Source organism: Mycteria americana, chromosome 20 (assembly GCF_035582795.1).
Source record: "Mycteria americana isolate JAX WOST 10 ecotype Jacksonville Zoo and Gardens chromosome 20, USCA_MyAme_1.0, whole genome shotgun sequence".
NCBI classification, from domain to species: Eukaryota; Metazoa; Chordata; class Aves; order Ciconiiformes; family Ciconiidae; genus Mycteria; species Mycteria americana.
Window position 1 is genome coordinate 4,403,412 of NC_134384.1, and position 20,128 is coordinate 4,423,539.

General features: G+C 52.7%; 1 protein-coding gene across 1 annotated transcript; it reads right to left on the bottom strand.

Moving 5' to 3' along the window:
• Positions 1-566: 566 nt before the first annotated feature.
• On the bottom strand, positions 567-20,090 carry BAK1 (BCL2 antagonist/killer 1). The gene is made up of 6 exons (XM_075521886.1): positions 19,923-20,090; positions 15,676-15,795; positions 9,030-9,165; positions 8,745-8,888; positions 6,375-6,555; positions 567-6,180 (listed from the first exon to the last, which is right to left on the bottom strand). The coding sequence occupies exons 2-6, from the start codon at positions 15,761-15,763 to the stop codon at positions 6,076-6,078; spliced, it is 654 nt and encodes a 217-aa protein (XP_075378001.1). The 5' UTR covers positions 15,764-15,795; positions 19,923-20,090; the 3' UTR covers positions 567-6,075.
• Positions 20,091-20,128: the final 38 nt, after the last annotated feature.

Here is a 20,128-nt window from a genome sequence, read left to right on the forward strand (position 1 = left end):
CAGCTAGAGTTGTTAGCTAGCAGGAGGTATTGCCGTCATCCCAATTCAGGAAAGCGGTAGCATCTCCCCATCTTGTACGTGTAGGGCTTTTCTGATAAGAACACACGTTTCCCTTTCATTTGCTGGAGTGTTTTATGGCAGTTGAGAGTCCTGTTGTACTCCTCTGTAATGAATTTTTCCTTTGCAATTTCCTATCCTTATTGTTTCCTGCTAGGGAGGTGTGGACACATCAGAGATAAGATCCTTAACTTCTGGGCAGGTCGAGCAGCTGATCACTACAGCAGATTACTACAGCAGGCTCTTCTTCATCCCTGCACTATTTGCTGTAAAGGCACTATTTCTCAGGGATGGCAAAGCAAGCTTCAGCAGTACATTTCTCTCCCTGTCTAGCTCTTCATGCTAGAAAAAGTGTAAGAAGGCCTGGTATCCCTGAACTAATGGGGCAGCTGAGACTAAAGAGCTTGTGCAAATTTGTGCAGGGGAACCTATAATGCACCCAAGAGCTACCCAGAGCACCCTGCAAAGGAGTACAGCTTCTGGAAGAAAACCCTCAACACAGCCAGGAGAAAAGTTTGTATGTACCATTTTTATTTTCACACATTATATATATATTACATCATTTTAAAACAGAATATTTGTGAAAGAAATGTTATTTCAGGTAAAAGCAATCCACCATGTTCCACACAGCCCCTTTGCCTGCCATTTAAAGATGACCTGCACTGGGGAAAGGCTGGCCTGCAGGCAGAGCTCATTCCCCATCTCCCTGCTTCTACTGGGACAACCTGTGGTCTTCCTCTCCTCCTCCCCCTGGAAAGAAAAGGTGTTTACCAGTCCCTCCCTTCCAGAGTCAGTGCAAAGCATGCTTTGTTGCTCCATCATATACCCCATCCCCTTCCTGCAGTGCTGGGAGAGACTGGGGCTTCCTGGAAGGACGGAGAAAGGAGCTGTGTGAAACACCATGTGCTTTGACACTGTGAAAACGGCAAGGAAGAACCAGGATTAACAGTGATAGTGTGGTTTCAAGTATATGTGTAAACCCCATCACACAGAGCTTCACAGAAGACTGCCACCAGTCCTGACCATGAAGAGACTGGTCTCTCTGGGGCAGCGCTGGTCCCTGCCAGCCCGAACCCCGCTGCACCCGGTGTTTGGCAGGGATGGCTCAGGGTTTGACTCGCAGTGTGAGGAACGCGTAGAAGGGAGAGGTGGTTCTGACAAGCAAACTAATAGCTCAGGCAGATTCATCCATCCAGAGGCAAAGAGCTGGGAGAGGGTGGGAGTAAAAAATGCTCTCAGATAGGCTCAGTAAATGAGACTCTTCCTTCAGACTCTCCCCCTTTCTCTATGCACCCATTATAACCTTCTGAATGAAATTCCTCTGCCCACCCTCCCAAATGCACACGCTTCTGCTTGAACCAAGAGTTTTCTGTCTGGTCAACTCCCTGTGCTACATTCCCTTAACACCTCTCCTGGGGTAGCCTCTTGCACAAAGAAATCCTCACCAAAAGGAACCCCCCTTTCTTCCCTGCACCCCTCGATATGTAGGGAGCCAGCAGAGAGAGGCACAAGGAACTATGGTGCAGAGCTCATGGCCTCAAGTGGGGCTGCAATCAGCTGCCCTGACTTGCATCCACGTACGGCTCCTCCAGTCCCGGGGACTGGCACCGCTACCTGGACAGCCTGCACCCCTCTCTGCTACTTCTGGGGTGCATCTCAGCCTTCACTGAGCACTGTGATGCTGAAACCATCCCATCAGTTGATCCTGGGGCTGGGTGGAAAGGAGAATAGCACAAGCCTTTCTTTGGTTCTTCTCCCTACCCAGTCTAGGATTGAGCAGACCAGGCAGGCACTGGTACCAGGGGGTGCAGCTAAGTTCCAAGCGTCACAGAGAACCAGTCCTTCCTCAGATGCAACCCCAGCTTGGGTCTCTAATGCTAGAAAAATGGCATGCTTGCTCAGCAGCTGTCCACCAAACCCTGCAGTGATTCAGGTAGCCTTGCTTTGAGTGGGGGTGAGACTTTCCTTCCAACCCAAATGATATAGTGAACAGCCATGGCAGAGCCTTCTCCTCACCTTCTGCCTTCATTTTCCAGTTGAGGGCTTCCCAACTCTGTTTCCCTTGCTCACCAGGGGAAGAAGCCGAACCCCGGCGGCAGTCATCCCCAGTAGCACCACAGTGGCTAGGAAGGTGGCAGCAGGGAGAGCCCGCTGTTCAGTGCATTAGATGGGCTTGCTTTCGCACAAGGTACAATATGGGACTGGGTTGGTGGTTAAACGAAGTTTACACTGGTTAGAAAATATTGTAGTTGATCAGGGCTTTATCCCTGCAGAATAAACTGGCTGATTCAGCCCTGTAAGGGAAGTCTGGGGTATTCTAAGAACGGAGTTTTATTTAGAGCTCTTACTTCTATAGCAGAGACATACTTTTTTTGTAAAAATGGCTCCTGGCACTGCCAGTCCCACAGCAAAAGCCTTCTGCATATAGTCAAGGTGGCCCGTGGTACCTTGTCCAGGCCCCCTGCCCAAACTCTGCCGAGTGGGGCTTCGAGGTAGATACTGGCTGCGGCTCTCCAGAGAGGGCCCACCAGCCCTACACAGAGCATCAGCTTCTGGGGAGGGCCAAGCCTTCTCATCTTGGTCTACTTTGAGCCCAGCAAATCCAACCCTGCTTTAGCCTGTTCCTGCCCCCCCCCAAAGCACTCACACTTTTCCCAACAGCAGTCCAGTACAAACCAGTGATGCCTGCCTTTGCTACGGGTCAGAGCATGGTGCGCACCACAGCTCTGGGTGTGCAGACCACAGCTGATGGATACCGAGGTCACCTGGACAAAGAGGGGGACCTGGAAGGGGGGGTTTCCCCCTCCGTGGGAGCTCAGCCCCTCTCCACCCTCGGAGCCAGCACCCGGGTGGCTGTGCCTGCAATGCTGTTGCCATCCAGTGACAGGACACAGTACTACAGACCAGTCACCCATTCACAGTACCAGTTCAAGCTTTTTTCCACTTGGTAACCAGTGTCAGGAAGGCTGGGAGAGGTGAGAGCAGAGGGAGACAACATGCTGATATCCTGAGACAGTCCTCCCTGCAAATCCCCTGAGAAAACAGATAAAATGGAAACTTTTCTTTGCTACAGCACCTATTTTAAAAGTTCCCTTCTCTGTCCTGGTATCACAGACTTTACTAAGGCTTGATCGTCTACCATAAAGCTGAAAAATGTTCTTTATTTAAAGTCTGCTGGCCTTACAGCTGAATTTGGTTTGCAAGGTGAAACACCTTATCTGGAAGATGAGAATAAATTACAAGCAGCATGGCTTTCTGTACAAGCAAAAGTTCTCTCCAATCTGTTAGAGTTGGAGTGTGTCGGTGAAGTAGTGAATAAAAGCTGATATACTGTTGTCTTTCCAAGGTCCTCTGAAAAAGTCCTGCTGGAGAGACAACCAAACCAGAGAACTAGCCTAGAGGACAGTGACACATCTATAATGTGGCTGATTAAGAGAAAAGGAAAATAACAATTAAGTAGTTTGTTTTCATCGTGGCAAAAAGGCTCCATCTGGTGGTGTCTTCCCCCGGAAAAGAAGGTGAGGTGAGGGGATGGGGAACTGCAGATGATACTAAGTTGGTTAGACTGGTTCACACCACAGAAGAGTCTTGAGATCTTGAGGAAATCTCAAGATCTGCTCAAGATGGGTGAACAGGTGGCACGATGGTAAATGAAGTTGTGTGTGGATAAATGCAAAGAAATATACTTGCAAAGGGACAAATGAGCTAGGTGAGCATTCAGCTGCTCAAAGAGAGTCAGCACGGCCACAAAACCTGAGCATGGACAATCCACTGGAGATTTGTGCTGCCCAGCACAGGTAAAACAAATAAAGCAACCAAAACAGAGATATATAGAAGAGGAATATTATAGCAAATATTTTAATGTCTTTCTATTAAGCACAGTCCAGGGAAAGGGATACTGCAGAAACAGTCAGGGTCAAAATGATAAGCACAGAAAGACCCTGATGTGGAAATAGGCTGAAAGGTTTGCTATTCTTATGTTAAAAGAGGTAGGAACATGAGGGATGTGTTATAAAATTACAGCTGGTCCTGCTAAGCCTCTGCAGCTGCAGGGAGAAGGGATGTAAAGTATCCTGGCTCTGTGCTTGGACAGGACGTGTAGTAACAAGCTTAAACTGCAGCAAGGCATAGGCATTGAGGAAAAAAAATCTATCTGAAGGTAAAGATTAAGGTAGGAATGAGCGATATGGGGAGGCAATACTGGAGGGTTTTAAAAACAGGTTAGACAGATGTCCGTCAGGAACACCTTTGTTACAGCGGGGCAGATGGGCTGCTCTCAAGATCCCTCTGACCCTCCTTGGGCTCTCACGGTGGTCGCTGCAGAAGGTGACACCAGGCAGGGCTGCAGGCGAGCCAGGCTCTGCCCCGGTTTGTGATCCCCATGCCACAGAGATGAGTCAGAGCACTGTCAGTTGTGGTCATCCAGCCCATTTTGCAGTAGCAATACCAGGCAACTTCCCAGCTCCAGCCATCGTGGAAAGGCCCCAGAAGGCAGGAGGGCTCAGCCTCTTTAGGGCTACGATTTTGCTACTCCCGTTGTCCCAGGCTCCAGCCCAGAAGGGCTCTGTCTGCATTAGGAGGGGAGCCCAGACACAGGACCACTGCTCACTTCCTACCTCTGAGGTCCCTCTGGCTCCCTCCCCCAGCTGGCTGACCTGAGATGGGTGACGCTGGAACAGGGTGAGTTTGGGTCAGACAGAGCCAGTCACAGTTTCAAGGCTTACAGAGTAACCTGGAGTAAAAAGAACAGAGCTAAACCACACGGTCCACACTGGGACTCTCCCCCTATTTTGCAAAAGTCAGAAAGATTTGGGATGGGAGAGTGGAGCCTGCTTCCCTCCCTCCCCCAAAAATTATGCTTAAGCATTAGTCATCAATGGAACAAGGTCAAATCACTTCTCAAAGACGCTGGGCCCTGCTGTCTGGGCAGCTATAAAACACTGCAGCCCTGGGCTTAACCAAGGCATGCCTGCACCATCCTGCCCAGCTGAGCTCAGAAGGCAAAGAGCTGACGAAGGGATGGGATGCAACTCCAGTGCCTCCCACTGAGAGCAAGGGAGACCAACTGGTCTCACTTGGGCTGCTCGTTTGCCAGCACCCAAGTCTACTGAATGGAAGCCCCCAGCAGAACTGGAGGGAGGGCAGGCAGAGAGGCAGGCTGCCTACACGCACCGTTAGTCACCCCACGGCTTTTTAGTGTTTGGAAACCTGCTAGCGCTTCCTAGGTCTGCTGGCACGCCACGCAGGGCTGCGAGGCTGCACCCCAGCGCCTGCATCAGCCAGGGGAGAGCTGCAGGTCTCCAGGTTCGGGCTGCAGCAGGGAAAACCTGCCTGCCAGCGCTGCCAGATGTTACCATGGACTGTCAGATGACAGGTAGTCAGCGTGTTTCTTTAAAAAAGGGGTAGGGATGCTTGTTAAAAGGAAAGAGAAGGCTCAAGTACTTGGGCTCAGGAATAGAGGGAAGGTGAAAGCAAGCCCCACGTGGGTTTTCTAATGCTAGCTTGCCCCTCCAGTGACTTACAGACAATTGCAGCAACCAAGGCTGCAATCCCTCTTCAAATGCAGGCATGGTCTAGACTCGGGCCATTAGCAAATGGGGACCTGCCCCGAAGGGCAGACAAGATCCATGCGCTCGCACACACACACACACAGGCATTATTACAACGACACATTTGTTCCTCCAGACTCTTGACTCCAGAGGAGCCAGTTCTCCTGCCTCACTGCTGCATGCTAGGAGTGTCACGGTGATGCTCTGTCCTCAGCAGCGAAGCGAGGCATAAAAGAGACAGCAAAGTTGAACCTTCCCCCACCCCCCCACCCCCACTCCTCTCCATAGCTCCTGGTGGTGTCTCCATAGATGGCAGAGACCCTGGGCCCCGTAGCGGGAGGGTCACAGGTCCAAGCTGCTCTCTCTCTCAGAGGTTTCTTGAATCCCCCCTTTCTTGGGAGATGTCAATGTAGAGCAGAGATTTGAGAGAGAGCTTGGCCGGACCCCCCAGCCTCTGCCCCCATGTCAGTCAGGGCCTGAAGAAGCGTCGTACCACTAAATGCCCCACCATGACCAGGGCCACCACCACCAGCATGTACTTCATGTAAACATTGTCCAGATCGAGTGCAGCCACCTAACAGGAGACAGAGAATAACCAGAGCACGTTAGATCTGCGTGGGCCAGGTTGCTGCTCTGCCTGCACCCGGGTGACACCACCAGCCTCAGCAGTGCCGTAGTCCCCGGGCTGCACCTTTCACCGGCCGGAGCACAGCTGCCTCCCCTTGCCCCCGAACCCCCCGGGACAGCCCTGCGCTCCCGCTGGCTCACCCATCCTCCCTGCTGGGCGATCCACTGGGCGATGCGGTTCCGCAGCATGAACTCGGTGACGAAGCGGGCGATCCGGTGGAGGAAACCTGGTATGCCGTGCTGGTAGACGTGGATGGCCATGCGGTAGCCGAAGCCCAGCAGCGCAATCACCCGGCCCCAGTTAATGCCGCTCTCGAACAAGCTGAAACGAAGCCGACGGTCTGGTTAAATCACTGCCACAGCTGGCTCAGACCTCCCTAGTCTCTGCATCCCAGGCCACGGGCTCTCGAGCAGCGCTGGTTGCAGGGCAGGGCTGGGGATGCTGCACTAGTCCTCGAGGTGCATCCCAGCCGCACAGACAACGTAGTGATTTTGTGGCTAAGCGACACGTGGCCTCCAATAACCAGGATGTGCTTTCAGAGCAGAACAAACACGGTCTCGGTCACAACCGCTGTTTGCCTCAGCCAGGTGGGTTAGGGATGTCCTAGGGAAAAGGAAATTTCCAAATCCTGTCTACACAGCTACAGGCTCTGAATTGTTAGAGTGGAAGCTTTGGGATGGTGGTTGTTGACCTGCTGCCTTCCTGCCTTTCCCTCAGGTCTCCACCTGAACGCAGGGCACGTCAGCTGCCTGTAGGTCCTGTATTTTCACGGGCAAGGTTATTAAACAAGGTAAGCTGGAGTTGTTGCTGGTTTAAGCTGTCAGGCTGTAGGCTGCAGCAAGCTCAGCAGCTGCTACCCATGCAGCCAGGAGCTGGAACTACCACCCACCTGCCCCAAAGCATCCCTCGCTTGTGCCTGGAGGTAAGGAATTTTAAATATATTTAAGGACAAAGCATGTTAGAACAGGCTTTTTCCCTTTTCCTGCATAGACAAACCCCTCCAAGACCAAAACCTGATCTGATCTTGCCTTAGGCTGATGTTCCCAAGGGCTGGGGGGGCCCCAAAATGTGCCTAGTCAATACCTGCTGTTCCTGGTCTAGGTTTTGGTTGCTGTGGGCACAAACTGCATCACTGTCTGCAGGTTTGGCACTGATTTATCTAGACCAGTTTTTGAAGGTGTTTTTCCTGGTTTCCAGCAAGGCAAGCAAGAAGGAAAAAAAGGAAAAAAAAATAAAAAGAGTAGACTCAGGCCCTGCATTTTAACCTTGTGCCCTGTTCCTGGCAGTCCCTGTCTGCCCAGCCAAAGGGAACGGTCTTCTCTGCAGAGCCTTGGTGTGGGGCTGCCACCGTGCAGGTTGCAGAGGGAGAGGGAAGTTAGAGCCTGGGAAGGAACAACAGAGAAACAGGTAGCACAAAGAGAGGGACAGAGGTTAATTTACCTGTTTGCGGTGCGTTAACCGCCTCAGACTGGCAAAGCGGTGAAAACAGCGCAGCATGGCTTCCCAAGGACAGGGGAGCAGGAAGAGGACAGAAGAGAGGCAGTTAGACAACAAACACCGAGCGGAGGGTGCACAGGGACGGGGCTGCTCCGGAGCCAGGCACGCTCGGAGGAGCAATGGGAGCCTGGGACCTGGGAACCCAGAGATCCTGGCTTCTCTCCTGGCTTGGCCAGAGGTCTTCTGCATGACCCTGAGCAAACCATTTAACATGCATAGTGCCTTGGTTTCCCTACAGACACAGAGGGGTGAGGACTGAACCCCTTGATGGCCACCTCGATCCAAGCTTCTACCTCATGCAATCAGGGCAAAAAGTTGTCCAGATGTTTGTCTTCACTCTTCACCCTGTTGCTGTGCTTTGAGCAGGAGAGCTGGGCATGCATTGCCTGCATGAGATGCCTGCAGGCTCTCCAAGCCTGCGGAGCATCCCCCATCCTGAGTTAATCCGATCCTGTTTCACGTGGACCACGCCAAGGGCGGTGAGTATCTACCCAGCCCCACAGCCTGCAGCTGCGTTTGCTTTGTGCCTCCGGAAAGCCTGACCTATTGGGACTTCCCAGCTACCAAGCTAGCGGCAGTGGGAGCAGCAGCAGCTCTGCCTTGGTCCGGGGCTGGTCGCACCCCTGAATGGGAGCTGGAACATTCACTTGGCTACTGATGCACAGGCCTTGCTTCTCAGGCGTGTTCCCCAAACTTTCTGACCCTGCTTAGCTTGTGCAAGGACTGCGAGATGATTGTCAGGTGAAGACTGTCCAAACAGTGCGCAGGAGCAAGAGCAGACAGGCAGAAAACACATGAAGCGTCACGGTGAGCTTGTTGGGAGCTCAACCCAGGGACGGTGGGTGAAGCTTGAATTGACAGAGTGTGTGTGCTGGGGCAGAGCCAGGGGAGCAGCTGCTCTGGGGTGGGGGCAAGGCTTTAACCGACTGTATTGCACCCCGGCTGACTTTTCCTTCCCTGATCTCCTCCAGGAGAAGGCATCGAGCCCACGCTGAGGGAGCCGGTGGCCTTACCTGGAGGCTATTCTGGTGAAGTGCTCGTAGGCGTTCTCCTTGGTGGGCTGCAAGGATTTCAGCATGCAGCGAAACTCTGCGTCGTACCGCTTGTTAATGTCGTCACCGATGATGGCCAGGCGCCTTCCCACCAGGTTCCCAGTGCTGCGCAGAGGGAAGACAGCATTATGGATAGGTCTGCCTTCCCAGCAAGACCGGTGAGCAGGACCAAGGGGTGGGTCTGTAAAGGAGCCTGCCTCAGGATGGGGTTGAGGGACGTGCATATGGTTGGTATCAGAGTTTTACCTGCCCGGCTTCTGCTGGATCTCCACAATCTCTGGGTCCATGGGCACTTCCTCCCCTCTCTCCGTTGTCTCCTGTTGGTAGCGGTAGAAGGCATAGCTCCGAAACACCTCCTCCGTCTCCTTCGCCACCTGGTCCTCTGAGAGAGAGACAAGAGGAAGAAAAGTCAAGGGAGAAGCTCATCTCCCCCCTTTCCCAAGTCAGAAAGAGACCATTCCTTCATTTTCAGCCTAAATTTGTGCTGTTTGTATTAACACTGGCCTTTTGCAACAAAACAAAAAGAATCCAGCATAAATTAGTTCTCAGAAAACTAATTTTTAAGCCAGTCGTTCTTAGGGGCACAAGCCCACCTTTTGAATCCATTTTTGGCGAGAGACAGCTCCAGGACTACCACAACACAAACCAGATGTGCAAGTACTTCTGCTTGGCAGCTCTCTCCATGTGACAGCACCTCTCAGTACAAACAAACAAGTTCAGCACAAACAAGTTCAGAAATCTCAGATCCAAACCCAAAACTGGAGGCAAAGCTCAGTCTAGTGCTGCCCATCAACCCTCAGCAAACAGTCTTGTTTTTCAATGTCACCAGCGATCGTGCCCTTGCATGGCATCAGCAACGACGTGGTGAGCAAAAGTTAAATTGGTCATTTTAGTATAATTCCTTGCCGATTCAATCGCACGTCACTGGTCTCGCATACACCCGTCAGCGGCAATGCCAGGGCAGGGTTTGCGACTTCTGCACGGGCTGCTGGCAGGAACAGAAAGGAGAGGAGCTTCTGAATAACTCAAACTGTAACCCAGATTGGTGACTCCCCATCCTGCGCTTGAAAGCAGATAAACAGCCAGGCGGTAAGTTTGAACTCAATGTCTGCTCCAGCACATCCATTGCCACTGTGCGAGAGCAGACACCTAAATCCCCTGCTCTGCTAACAAATACCTGTGGAAGCAATAAGCCCATTGCACGGCAAGCGGGAGAGGCTGCAGCCCGGCAGGGTGCGAGCCGGGGCTGTTGTGGGGGGAGGCTGGGGCTGGTTTTGGGTGCCACGGCTTCCTTCCTCTGCTCTTGTAAACAAGCAGGGCTCAGCATGCCAGGTATTCAGGGTTCAGCGAGGGAACGCGCCCGTGCAGTGATGTCACCCCAACAGTGCGCGAAAACCGACCCGGCTCCGCACGAGCAGGAAGCGAGTCAGAAACAACCGGCGTCGACAAGCGTGTGCCCGTCTGCAAACGGCTCAAGACCTGCATGCGTTTCCCCTGTGCCCGTGCTGCTCGGGGAAGAGCAAGGGTCTGGACATGGCCAGGACCTGCCCCCTCCGGAGCAGGGAGCCCCCGGCGAGGCGTTTCAGTCCCGTAGGTACCATGGCGACCGATACCTTATCACACGCGTTACATTGCTCCTGGGGAAAGTACCCAATCTGTCACGGGATGTCTTTGATTAGAGCTCAGTTTCGGCTAGCTCGAGAAGCAATCTGGGCTAGACCACCGGTTCCCAAACAACTGGCCGCCCAGTTAAGTCACTGCACAGGGCTCAGGGGGAGCTGGCCCTAAGGTCCTGGTAACATGGTTCTTCCCAGTTTCTTTTCTAAGATGGAAAATTTTAGGGGACAGAAATGGTGTGGACGGATCAGAGCCCTGCTCCTTTGACAGGGTATCACCATTCAGGGTGGAGATTCACAGACATTAAACGAGGTGCAAAGCCCAGGTAAATGAGCTACTGGGAGGAATGTCAGAAGCTCAGGACCCTGCAGATGCGTGGCTTTAGGTGATTGTCCTGCAAGGCGTGCTGGTGACATGCAGCAGCACATCTGCACCAGCAATGCTGTCTAGCAGCAGTGCAGCTCACTGCAGCCAACCCAGCTAAAACCCTTTCCCAGTATCCCAGTATATCCACCCGCCCGACTGGCCATGCACTTCTCTGGCCACTGCAAATTGCATTTCCAATGCAGAGATGCTCCTGCCCGAGTAATGTCCCAGGGCTGGAACGTGAGGACCTGGCCTGGTGGACACAGCTGGCCTGGCAGCACTGCCCCATAAAATTCTGTATCCAAGTCTCCAAAGCATGCTGCACTGCTCGTCACAGAGGTTTTCCGGCTGGTCACATCTACACAGCCCGCATGGGGCTCCGGGGAGAGGGGCACAGCCCCAGATGGGGTGCAGGGAAGGAAGAGGACCTGTTGTGCAGAGACTCAGGTTACACTGAGTTCAGGTTGGGTAAATAAAGGTGAAAGGAAGTGACAAGCCCTGGTTGCTGTGTTTTCAGGGGATTGGTTTTTGTTTTGCAGGAACGGGTTTATTTGGCGGTAAACAAATCCCACCTTATGGAACAGCCAGCGGAGCCAGTGACTGCTCCACCCAGAGCCAGAAAATGAAACCAACTGACTCACAGTTTCAGCAAGAGCCAGGGTAAACACACTGCGAGAACAAAAGAGGAAATAAGTGTACCAAAAAAATCCCTGGTTTTAATTACCCCAGGTGCTATTTTCAGTAACACAAAGACATGAGAACGTACATCTTTTTCCCCGAAGTGTTAACCCACAGCACCCACTGGGACCATCTCTGGGTCTCTCCCGCTCAAAGGAAGATGATCTGGATCAAGATTTGCTTTGCGGACTCCCAGTACCAGCAGCAGAGAGGAGGAGAGTGGTTTGGAGCTCGTCTGGGATCTTTGGGCTCCCTGTGGGATTATCGGGGCTGTGAGGGGGGCTTACGAGCTGCTGTGAACCCCCACACTGCAAGGGAGGACTTGCTCTGCTTCTGCTGCATGAAGCAGTGACCCTGTCGTCCTTGGTCCCCATCGCAGTCTCAGCATCTAGACCAGACCTACCCCAACAGCCTCTTGCCTGGATCCACACCGTAGACAACATTGACCAGACCCCAGCCAGTCTCAAACATGCAACATCTGCACTTCTGTGCAAGATCCTTTATTTCTCACTGTTCCTATCTCCCGGGGAGCAGCTGTGCTATGGTAAAACTGGCAGGTCTCACCAAAGTTATCCATCAGACCTTGTTACAACTAAATTAAATAGCCCTGCTACAGACTGTAATAATGACAGATGCAACCTGGCAGCATCCCTTTCGAGCTCAGGAGATCGGCAGTAACTACACTAAGAGGTGCATCTCTTTGCACAGAGGGAGAACAGCAACAGGCTCCGAAGGGAGAAGATGGCTCCGTGGAACCAAGAACGGTCTCTGGAGATTCCTGCCTCGAGGGGAAGCTTGACTCCACCTCATGGTAGTTGCAATTCAAGTGTGGGATGAGCAGTATCTGCGTTAATGGATTTGGGTTAGCTTCCGCCGGGCAAGGCAGCCCCTTGTGAAAGCTATCGCCTGTCAATAGCAATGCCATCTAGGACCACCGGCTGATCAACCTGATACTGCATCATGCTGGCATAATCCTGCACAGCTTGCACCCAAGAGCAGAGCTTCTAGACAGGTAAATGGAAAACTGCCTTCCCCAGAGGCATCTGCACAGCACAAAGCCCTTCCCCTGCTCTTTAGAACAAGTATCTTCCCACCCAAAAGAGGAGCAATATTCCCAAATAGCCTCCCTGCAGAGCTAATGGGCAAACACCCTTGGTTTTAACATAGAAATTAATCTGTCAGTAAGGGAGATTCTCTGGTCCAGATTCTGGACTGGACTCAAGAAATCTGCTTTAATTCTTATGCTCAATGGTGTCCCACCAACACAACCAGAGTTGCAGGCTTACAGCAGGGGCTGGGGGCTGCAGCACGGTTTTGCTCTGGTACTTTGCTGCCCAAGCTGAGACCTGTCCCATATTTGCTGATCTACTGAACTGCAAAGGGAGGCTGGGCCCGGTGCTCAGCAGGATGCCCCCAAGGTGGGTGAGCATCTCAGCTCTGGCAATGCATCTCCCTCTGCCCCACCAACTTTTTCATACAAGATTTTTTGGGGCATCCTTTGCAGGCCAGAACAAAGGAGTCACGAGGCAATTCCAGAGCAGAGTTATCTCCCAGCACAGCCATCAGAAGGATGACTTTTTTTTTCCCCCCTTTTAAAAACGGAAATGACATATCGATGGGAGATGCAGTTGAACAGGGAAGTCCAATACTCTGTGTCTGTGCTGGAGATAGGAACTGCATGGGCACCAGACAAGAGAAAAGCCTGTTTAAATGGTTTTGGTTGCTCTCCAGAATGTATGAAAACCCAGGCTTAAACAGGCAGGTCACATTCTTCCTACTCATTTTGCAGGTGGTCTTGGAGATGAAGACACAGAGACGCTCACAGATGCATGACTAACATCCCTAAGCAACTATTTATCAGTTCATGACTTGCTTCACATGCAACGTCAAGTCCAGAGCTAAGACAAACAACCAAGGACCAAACCTCACACCTCTCTAGGTATGTTATGTGAGTATTAAACACACACAGACAGATGAGAAAGCCCACGTAATCTGAGAAAGAGAACAATTGCCAGTCTGATGCTCCAAACTGTGAGTCAGGGTGGCTGGACTTTCCATGCACAACCCTGACACCTTGGACATCCTTGCAGAGACTTGCATCAAAGCTCTCTCCATTTCCGTAGTAGTAGTAAGTGGATGTAGCAATACATCACCTTTCTCAACCAAGTGCTTTGGGATTCCAGCTACGTGGTGCACGCAGGAGCTAAGTGTGACCACATAAACAATATTTTCACCACGTGGACTAGCCCCTCCGCACTGTAGGGGAGCTGAGCTGCATTTGGCATGGTTACTGCAAGTCACGTCCACAGCCACGTCCATGGCTTGTCCCACAGATCTGAGCCTTGATGTTCCAAACCGCTCCCGTGGCTGTGTGTGTACCCTGGCAGCACGTCTGAACAAGGAGGCACTGCCACCCCCATGTTACAGGTGAGAGCTGAAGGATGGCAAGGTTAATTTTCTGAAGTATGAGCCCTGTTTCCTGAGCTCAGCCCAGCACTGTCGGTGCTGGGCCTCTCACCCCTCCTTCTGCAATGTTTGCTCGCCTCTGCGTGACTCTTCATGAGCTAAGTCGCTCCTCCTCTTCATCGCATACAGCCAGGAGTATGAAGCTCCTGCCTTTGTCTACAATGCCCTAAAAATACCACAAGTGCAAATTGCCACCTAACCTAGACAGAAACAGCAGCATCTTGTCCATGCCCTAAGCAACGGCTGGGACAACAAGGGCTCAGAACAATGCTCAAGCAAATCCTTGAGCAGCAGATAAATCTCTTCACTCCCTACCACATCCAAAGATAAAGAAACAGAGCAAGCAAGCCTTAAATGAAAACCAGGCTTAATACCTGTTGACAAAAGCCTTCTTCCGCCCCGTAATCCCATAGCATGTGTTGGTGGAAGCTGCACATTTCTGTTTCCACTGGAGTCCGTGAGGCTTCTGCCTAAGAGGCGTGCAGAGATCCCACCTCCAAATTCCAGATGGACCCCCCTGAGTTTTGGGAAGCAGAGGGATGCCAGTACTGCCAGTAAGTGTTTGCAAGTGTACAGGAAGTGTGACTGTAAAACAGTGTGGTTAGAATTCAGGGCCCGATCCTCTCACTGGTTTTCACATCAGCATCTCATTGGCCTCAACAGGAAATCAGCATACTTGAACAACTGCTCTTATTTATTTATTTTCATACCTTGTAGACTTCGGTAAGGGAAGGACAGGGTATTTTTTTCTTCCAGTGTATTCATGCAGGATCTAGCACAAATGGTACTCCAAGATGGAGAGGAGTCCAGGCAATACCAGAGTATAAATAACATAATCAGGCCAATATAACAGCTCTGAGCTGGATCTGAGCTCAAATACATAAACAGTTAGGTATAGCTTCTAATCTCCATTATTGACAGAGCTGCAGTGACTCAGCCTTATTTACGAGTCCACCTGCAAAACAGGTTAAGTCACCCATGTTTAACAGCTTTCTATGCAGCGGCATTTTATCATTTTGGGATGAAGTGGGAGCTGAGGTTTTTCCTGGGTTCTTTTCGGCCCCGTTCCCAGTTTCACCCATTAGTATGAAACGCAATTACACAGTCTGCTGGGCTCAGCACACACGAGCAATGGACTGAACCGCTTCTGAATGTTGGTGAGCTGTAACTTTTCATTGCTGCTATGCCAAGGCACACCGGAGACCTGATTTCATCCAGCTGCCGATGCAGCAAGACTGAAACGAACTGCCTGAGACCAGGTGCTGCACAGCAAGGCGCGTTTTTCTGTGTGTTTTAAATATCAAGCACCTTTCACTCTCTTGTGCTTAGGGAAGGGAAAGTAAATGACACTGGGCACCAGCCGTATGTCTCGCAGCCAGCCAGGGCGATCTGCCCCACGCCCCAACCTCTGTGCCCTGTGGGACCCGGCTATGCCTGCCTCAGCCTGCCTGCACAGAGCTGCCAGCGGACCCCAGCCCAGCAGCTCCCTGCACACTATTTTCTCCGTGCCTTTCAAGCCCCCCTCGCTGCCCACCGTGCTAATCCCATGCCAAGCATCTCCCAAAAGCATTGAGCGTGTGCTCTCCCAGTTCAATTCAGCATAGCTTTATGGAACTGATTTGTTATCCCAGTCTTGCAAAGGGCCCTGGAGATATGAAAAAAAAAAATCTTTTCAAAGAAACACAGCAGGGGAAAAAAAAAAAAAAAAAAAGAAAGAATGGGTTGAAAATGCCTCCTCCTGTGAATATCACAGCAACTTTTTTACCTGAGTTGACCTTTTGTGACAGCCTGCGCCCGTTGCTTCCCCGGCGTCCATGGGCCCTCGGTGGGTCACCGTCGTTCCCTGAGGCCATTGCAGAGAGATGCTTGGGAGTATCAGCTTTACCTGGAACGACGAGAGCCAGTAAGTGAACCAGGTTATGAGCAGCCAGCAAGGGACACCAGAGCCCCACAGCCCCTTGCTCCCTCCCACACCTCCCAGGCCAGCCTTAGGAAGCCTCTTCGGCCGAGCCAAGTGCTCAGAGGAGCGATGCTGCCTGCTTTTACCTCTGCCAGTGACCTGGCTCCTCCCTTCCCGGCACACTCTCTCCCTGATTCCTGGCCACACCAAGTCCCTTGCCTAGATTTCTTCTCTCTTCCTGACTCTTCTCAGTAACGTGTTTGCAGACATTTACATGCCAGAAGAGGAAAGCAACTCGACTCCCTCCCCCACTTCACCACCTCCCCACCCTTGCTGCAGACCTGCCAGCTATCTTCTGACCTGCTCAGGAAGTGCCATGGGGCTGCACTGGTTCTTACTTGGCCCAGACAACAGCAGCATCTGCAGTGGCTTCACGCCAGGATGAATCACAGCACAAAGGGTTCTAGGACTCCCCGGCTGTACCCGGAGAATGTGTCTGGGAGCTGAATCACGGGGCTCCACCGCTCCACCCAAAATGCTGCTACCCTGACCTGCAGCCACGACGGTTCAGAGCACGGCAAGAGCATACCGACCTGCGACCGCATTGAGCTGCCGCGGCTCCCACGCGGAGCTGCAGCGACAGTGCCCATTTCTCCTGGCCTGACCAACAATTTGTTTTCCACAACTTCTACAAGAGATGAGGTCTCTCTTTTCCCATATCCAGAGGCTCTAATTCCCCCTGTTCTTATGTTTTAAATGAACATAAAGTGCAATAAATCAAATGAGAACCAAACGCACAGCTCATACTGCCCCTGAACTTCAGAGGTATCCTAAACCCAGACCTGTGGTTTAGGGCTTATCGCAGTCCTCAGCTCCTTTACCCCTCTGCTCGTCGCATTGACCTCACCTCCTGGTTTTTGCAGAGAAGGAAGTGAGGCCACGCAGTTACCGTCAGGGTTAGAGAGAGCTCGCTGCAGCTCCTAGCCTGTTGTTGGCATGCCAGTACATGTTCCCAGGCCAGACTTCTACAGGGCTAAACTGGTGGGTTTTCTGATTTGCACCAGGTCTAAATTCATGAAGACACATCAACACCCAGAAGTTTAAATTGTACCCTGGGCAAAAATTTTAAAAACCTCCAGTTATGGATAAATAACCACCTATGTCATGATTAGAAGTGCAACACATGGTCCAAGCTTACAACCTCACACTGAAGATTATTCAGAAGAAAAAATAAATTGAGACCATAAGCAGTAATGCGAAGCACAGCCTGCAGTCAAGGTGGGGATGGGGGCCTGGAAATGCGAAGCTTATCAGCCTGGCTTAGAAAGCCATCGTGTATTTGCATAGCTGCATTCAGGGAGCCTGAGCTGCAGTGACACACAGATGGAGATGCTGTTTTTTCCTACATGCCTCCGAGGACAGGATTTCCCTTTTCCTCCCCAACCTCAAACATCCCCATCCAAGGAAAAGCTGAAAACACGATGAGGCTCAGCAGTTGGGACGGAGGGTAAAGTTGGGAGGAGAGCTGGCTCCCAGTTGCTCAGATCAGCAGAGACCCAGGCTCCAGAGCTGCTCCTCTCCTGGCTCTTCTCTGCTCTAGGATGTGGTGGAGACAGCTCAGGGAGTGCTTGGAGCGGATGAACGTGCCCCCATCCCCTCCTCCAGAGAGGAAACCCTCCTGTGCTTCCTCCGCTGCCATCCCCAGCCCCTGCACGGGCGCTTAGCAGGGCTACAGCTGCAGCCCACCTTGCATAGGAAGGCCGCAGTGCTTCCCCTTGAAAGGCAAGACGAGACTCAGAGCAGCTCTCTGGAGTTCGTGGGTAAGCGAAGCAGTACGAACTTCTACTGCACTTTGCGCTGCTACAACCCGAGGCTGCACTGAACGCTGGGGAGGATGCGGATGCAGCTAGCCAAAGAGTTCGGCTGCCTCTGGAGCTTTTACAGTTTGGTCTATAGATGCAACCAGTTGTGTGTTTCACATCGACCCACTGCCTCTGACCCAGACCTCAGCCACGAATGACGGAATTTCTGATGCAAACCTGACCTGCAAACCAAGTCTGAAGGATGGCTGGTGAGCACACGAGTCCAGTGCCCGAGAAGCAGCTGACTCATGTGATTCTTCACACTTGCAGTCTGGCAAACCCTTAGGAAGCGGCAGGCTGCAACTGCGGCCGTCATTTAAGAGGAACTTTCATTTTCAGTTTCCTTCTCAATACAGTTTCTTGCAGGGCTTTCTTCTCTTGCAATAAAGGACACCGCAGCGCTTTTTGCACACACGCACATCTGGAGCCAGTAGCTATGTCCCCGTTCGCACGCTGCCGGTCCCCAACCTGCTCCCTGGGGAGGACCCTGAACTCCCACTCCTGCAAACGAAGTGAACGCCCAAGGTAGCTCACTGCCAGCTTCTGCTGGGGGTCAAAGTGCCTTGGACCATCCACTCCAGTATCAAGAGTGCTGCTGCCCACTTTCTTCCTGCTTCCCAGCCCAATGTCCCTTTGATTTGCCCCGTTCCCCCTTTGTTAGGAGAGAGAATACCGGCTGGAAGAGAGCAGGGAGGGGCGTGAAGGAGGATATGACACCCATCTACTTAAAGACAGCCCAAGACTGCAGAAAATGAAGGCTCTCCAGAACTTGAGAGAGGGCTCAAGAAGGGGTTTGAGGGAAGCTGCAGGTTACTGGAAGCAGTGTCTAATTCTCAGCAGCTGCTGAAAGATTCAGCTTTGCTCTTGTAGGAGGCCGCAAAGGGTTAAAAGCAGCAGGCAGCACCTAGGATGTGGATTTAGCAATACCTCCAAGATGGCACAGGAGTCTTATCTTTATAAACGAGCACATGCCATGCAAAGAATCGGCCTTCCTGGAACCTGCCAGGCTTCCCTAATAAAAAAAAAGACCTTTGCCTCAACTGTTTCTTATTTCACCCTCATCTCCTTTGCTTAAAGGTCTCCAACATATTTCTTGTGTGCCCTCATGACACACTCACCACTTCTCCCAGCTTTTCTCCAAAGAAAAGCACCTGGGTGCAGGAAAGATGATGGGACTGGCCCAGAGAGTGAGAGGCAGAATTGCAAGCTGCAGGAGGGGAGAGGATCTGCAGGAGCAGCCATAATCCCTATGAACAAGCCCAGCTATGGGGCTCTGAAGTCACCCCCCAACATGTTATGAAGATCCTGTTCCAGGAAACGCGTGGAGCATCCTCTGGGACGAGCATTTCACAGGTCTGGCCCTGGGCCCCTACACGGGACTGATTCCATCACGCGGTGTGCAGGGCAGCTAACCCTCTCCAGGTCAGAGATCCCGCAGGGTTCCTGTGCCCTGCTGCCATCCCTGCACGGACAGTGCAGGATCAGCCCCGCTCCTCCCAGCCTGGCCTAGAAGAGCGAACAGGTGAGTTTGCCCAGTTTGGGGTTTACCCACCCAGCATGGCGCCAGGGTCCAGCTGGCCCACGAGCCCCAGCGGATGCAGATATTGCAGCCAGGGTCCCCCCACAACCCCGCGCGCCCAAGTCCCCGAGGTCCCTGGCGCTGCTGGGCAGGAAGCTGTGCAGGCAGCCGCGCAGCAAGCCTGCAAAGCCACACATGCCGTGTCCTTGTCTGAGGTCACAGCCCCGAGCGGGGTGAAACGGATGTCACCCTGGTCCTCAGCGTGGCACAACGCTTCCCACCGCCAGCTCACATAATCCTGTCTACCCTGAACCCCTACGCTGAGCGCTGGCATGGGGATGCTGGGTGCGGCTGTCACCACCGCGGCCTTGCAAAGGGGAAAAAAAAAAAACCACCAAAAACAGCTGGAGAAAATATTATTAAAAGAGGCAATATTCCCTCTTTGGGGCAACGATCAACTCAGAGCGAGACCGTTCAGCCCTGGCCCAGCTCTTGCACACACCGGAGCGCTGCTTGCCGAGGCACCCCTACTTTCACCTCCTTCACCGGGCGGTGCAGGATGAGGCCCCGCAGCTCTGCCCACCCCGCCCGCCTTGCCGGGCTCCCCCGGGGCTCCCGGTGCATCCCTCCCCCGGCTCACGGCAGCCTCGGCACCGCCCGGCCGGGCCCGCTGAATAAAGATAACCCGGGGGGAAGCTGGGGCGGAGGGGGGGGGGTCCCCCGCTACTCACCGCGTCCCGGCGGAGACCAGACGGGCCGGGGCGTCCCGGGGTGTCCCGGGGAGCTAACGCATCCCGGCGGGGAGCTGCTCCATCCCCGCCGCCTCCCTTCCTGCCTCCTCCCCGGAGCGCGGCGCGGGGGAAGGAAGCGAGCAGGGCCGGGGAGGAGGAGGGAAAAGAGGAAAAAAAAAAAAAAAAAAAAAAAAAAGAAAAAAAAT

Coding starts and splice junctions, on each gene's coding strand:
- BAK1 (XM_075521886.1), bottom strand. CDS start 15,763: ATGGCCTCAGGGAACGACGGTGACCCACCGAGGGCCCATGGACGCCGG. Junction 6,556..8,744: donor TTCACCAGAATAGCCTCCAG/GTAAGGCCACCG, acceptor GCTTCGTTTCAG/CTTGTTCGAGAGCGGCATTA. Junction 6,181..6,374: donor TCGCCCAGCAGGGAGGATGG/GTGAGCCAGCGG, acceptor GTCTCCTGTTAG/GTGGCTGCACTCGATCTGGA.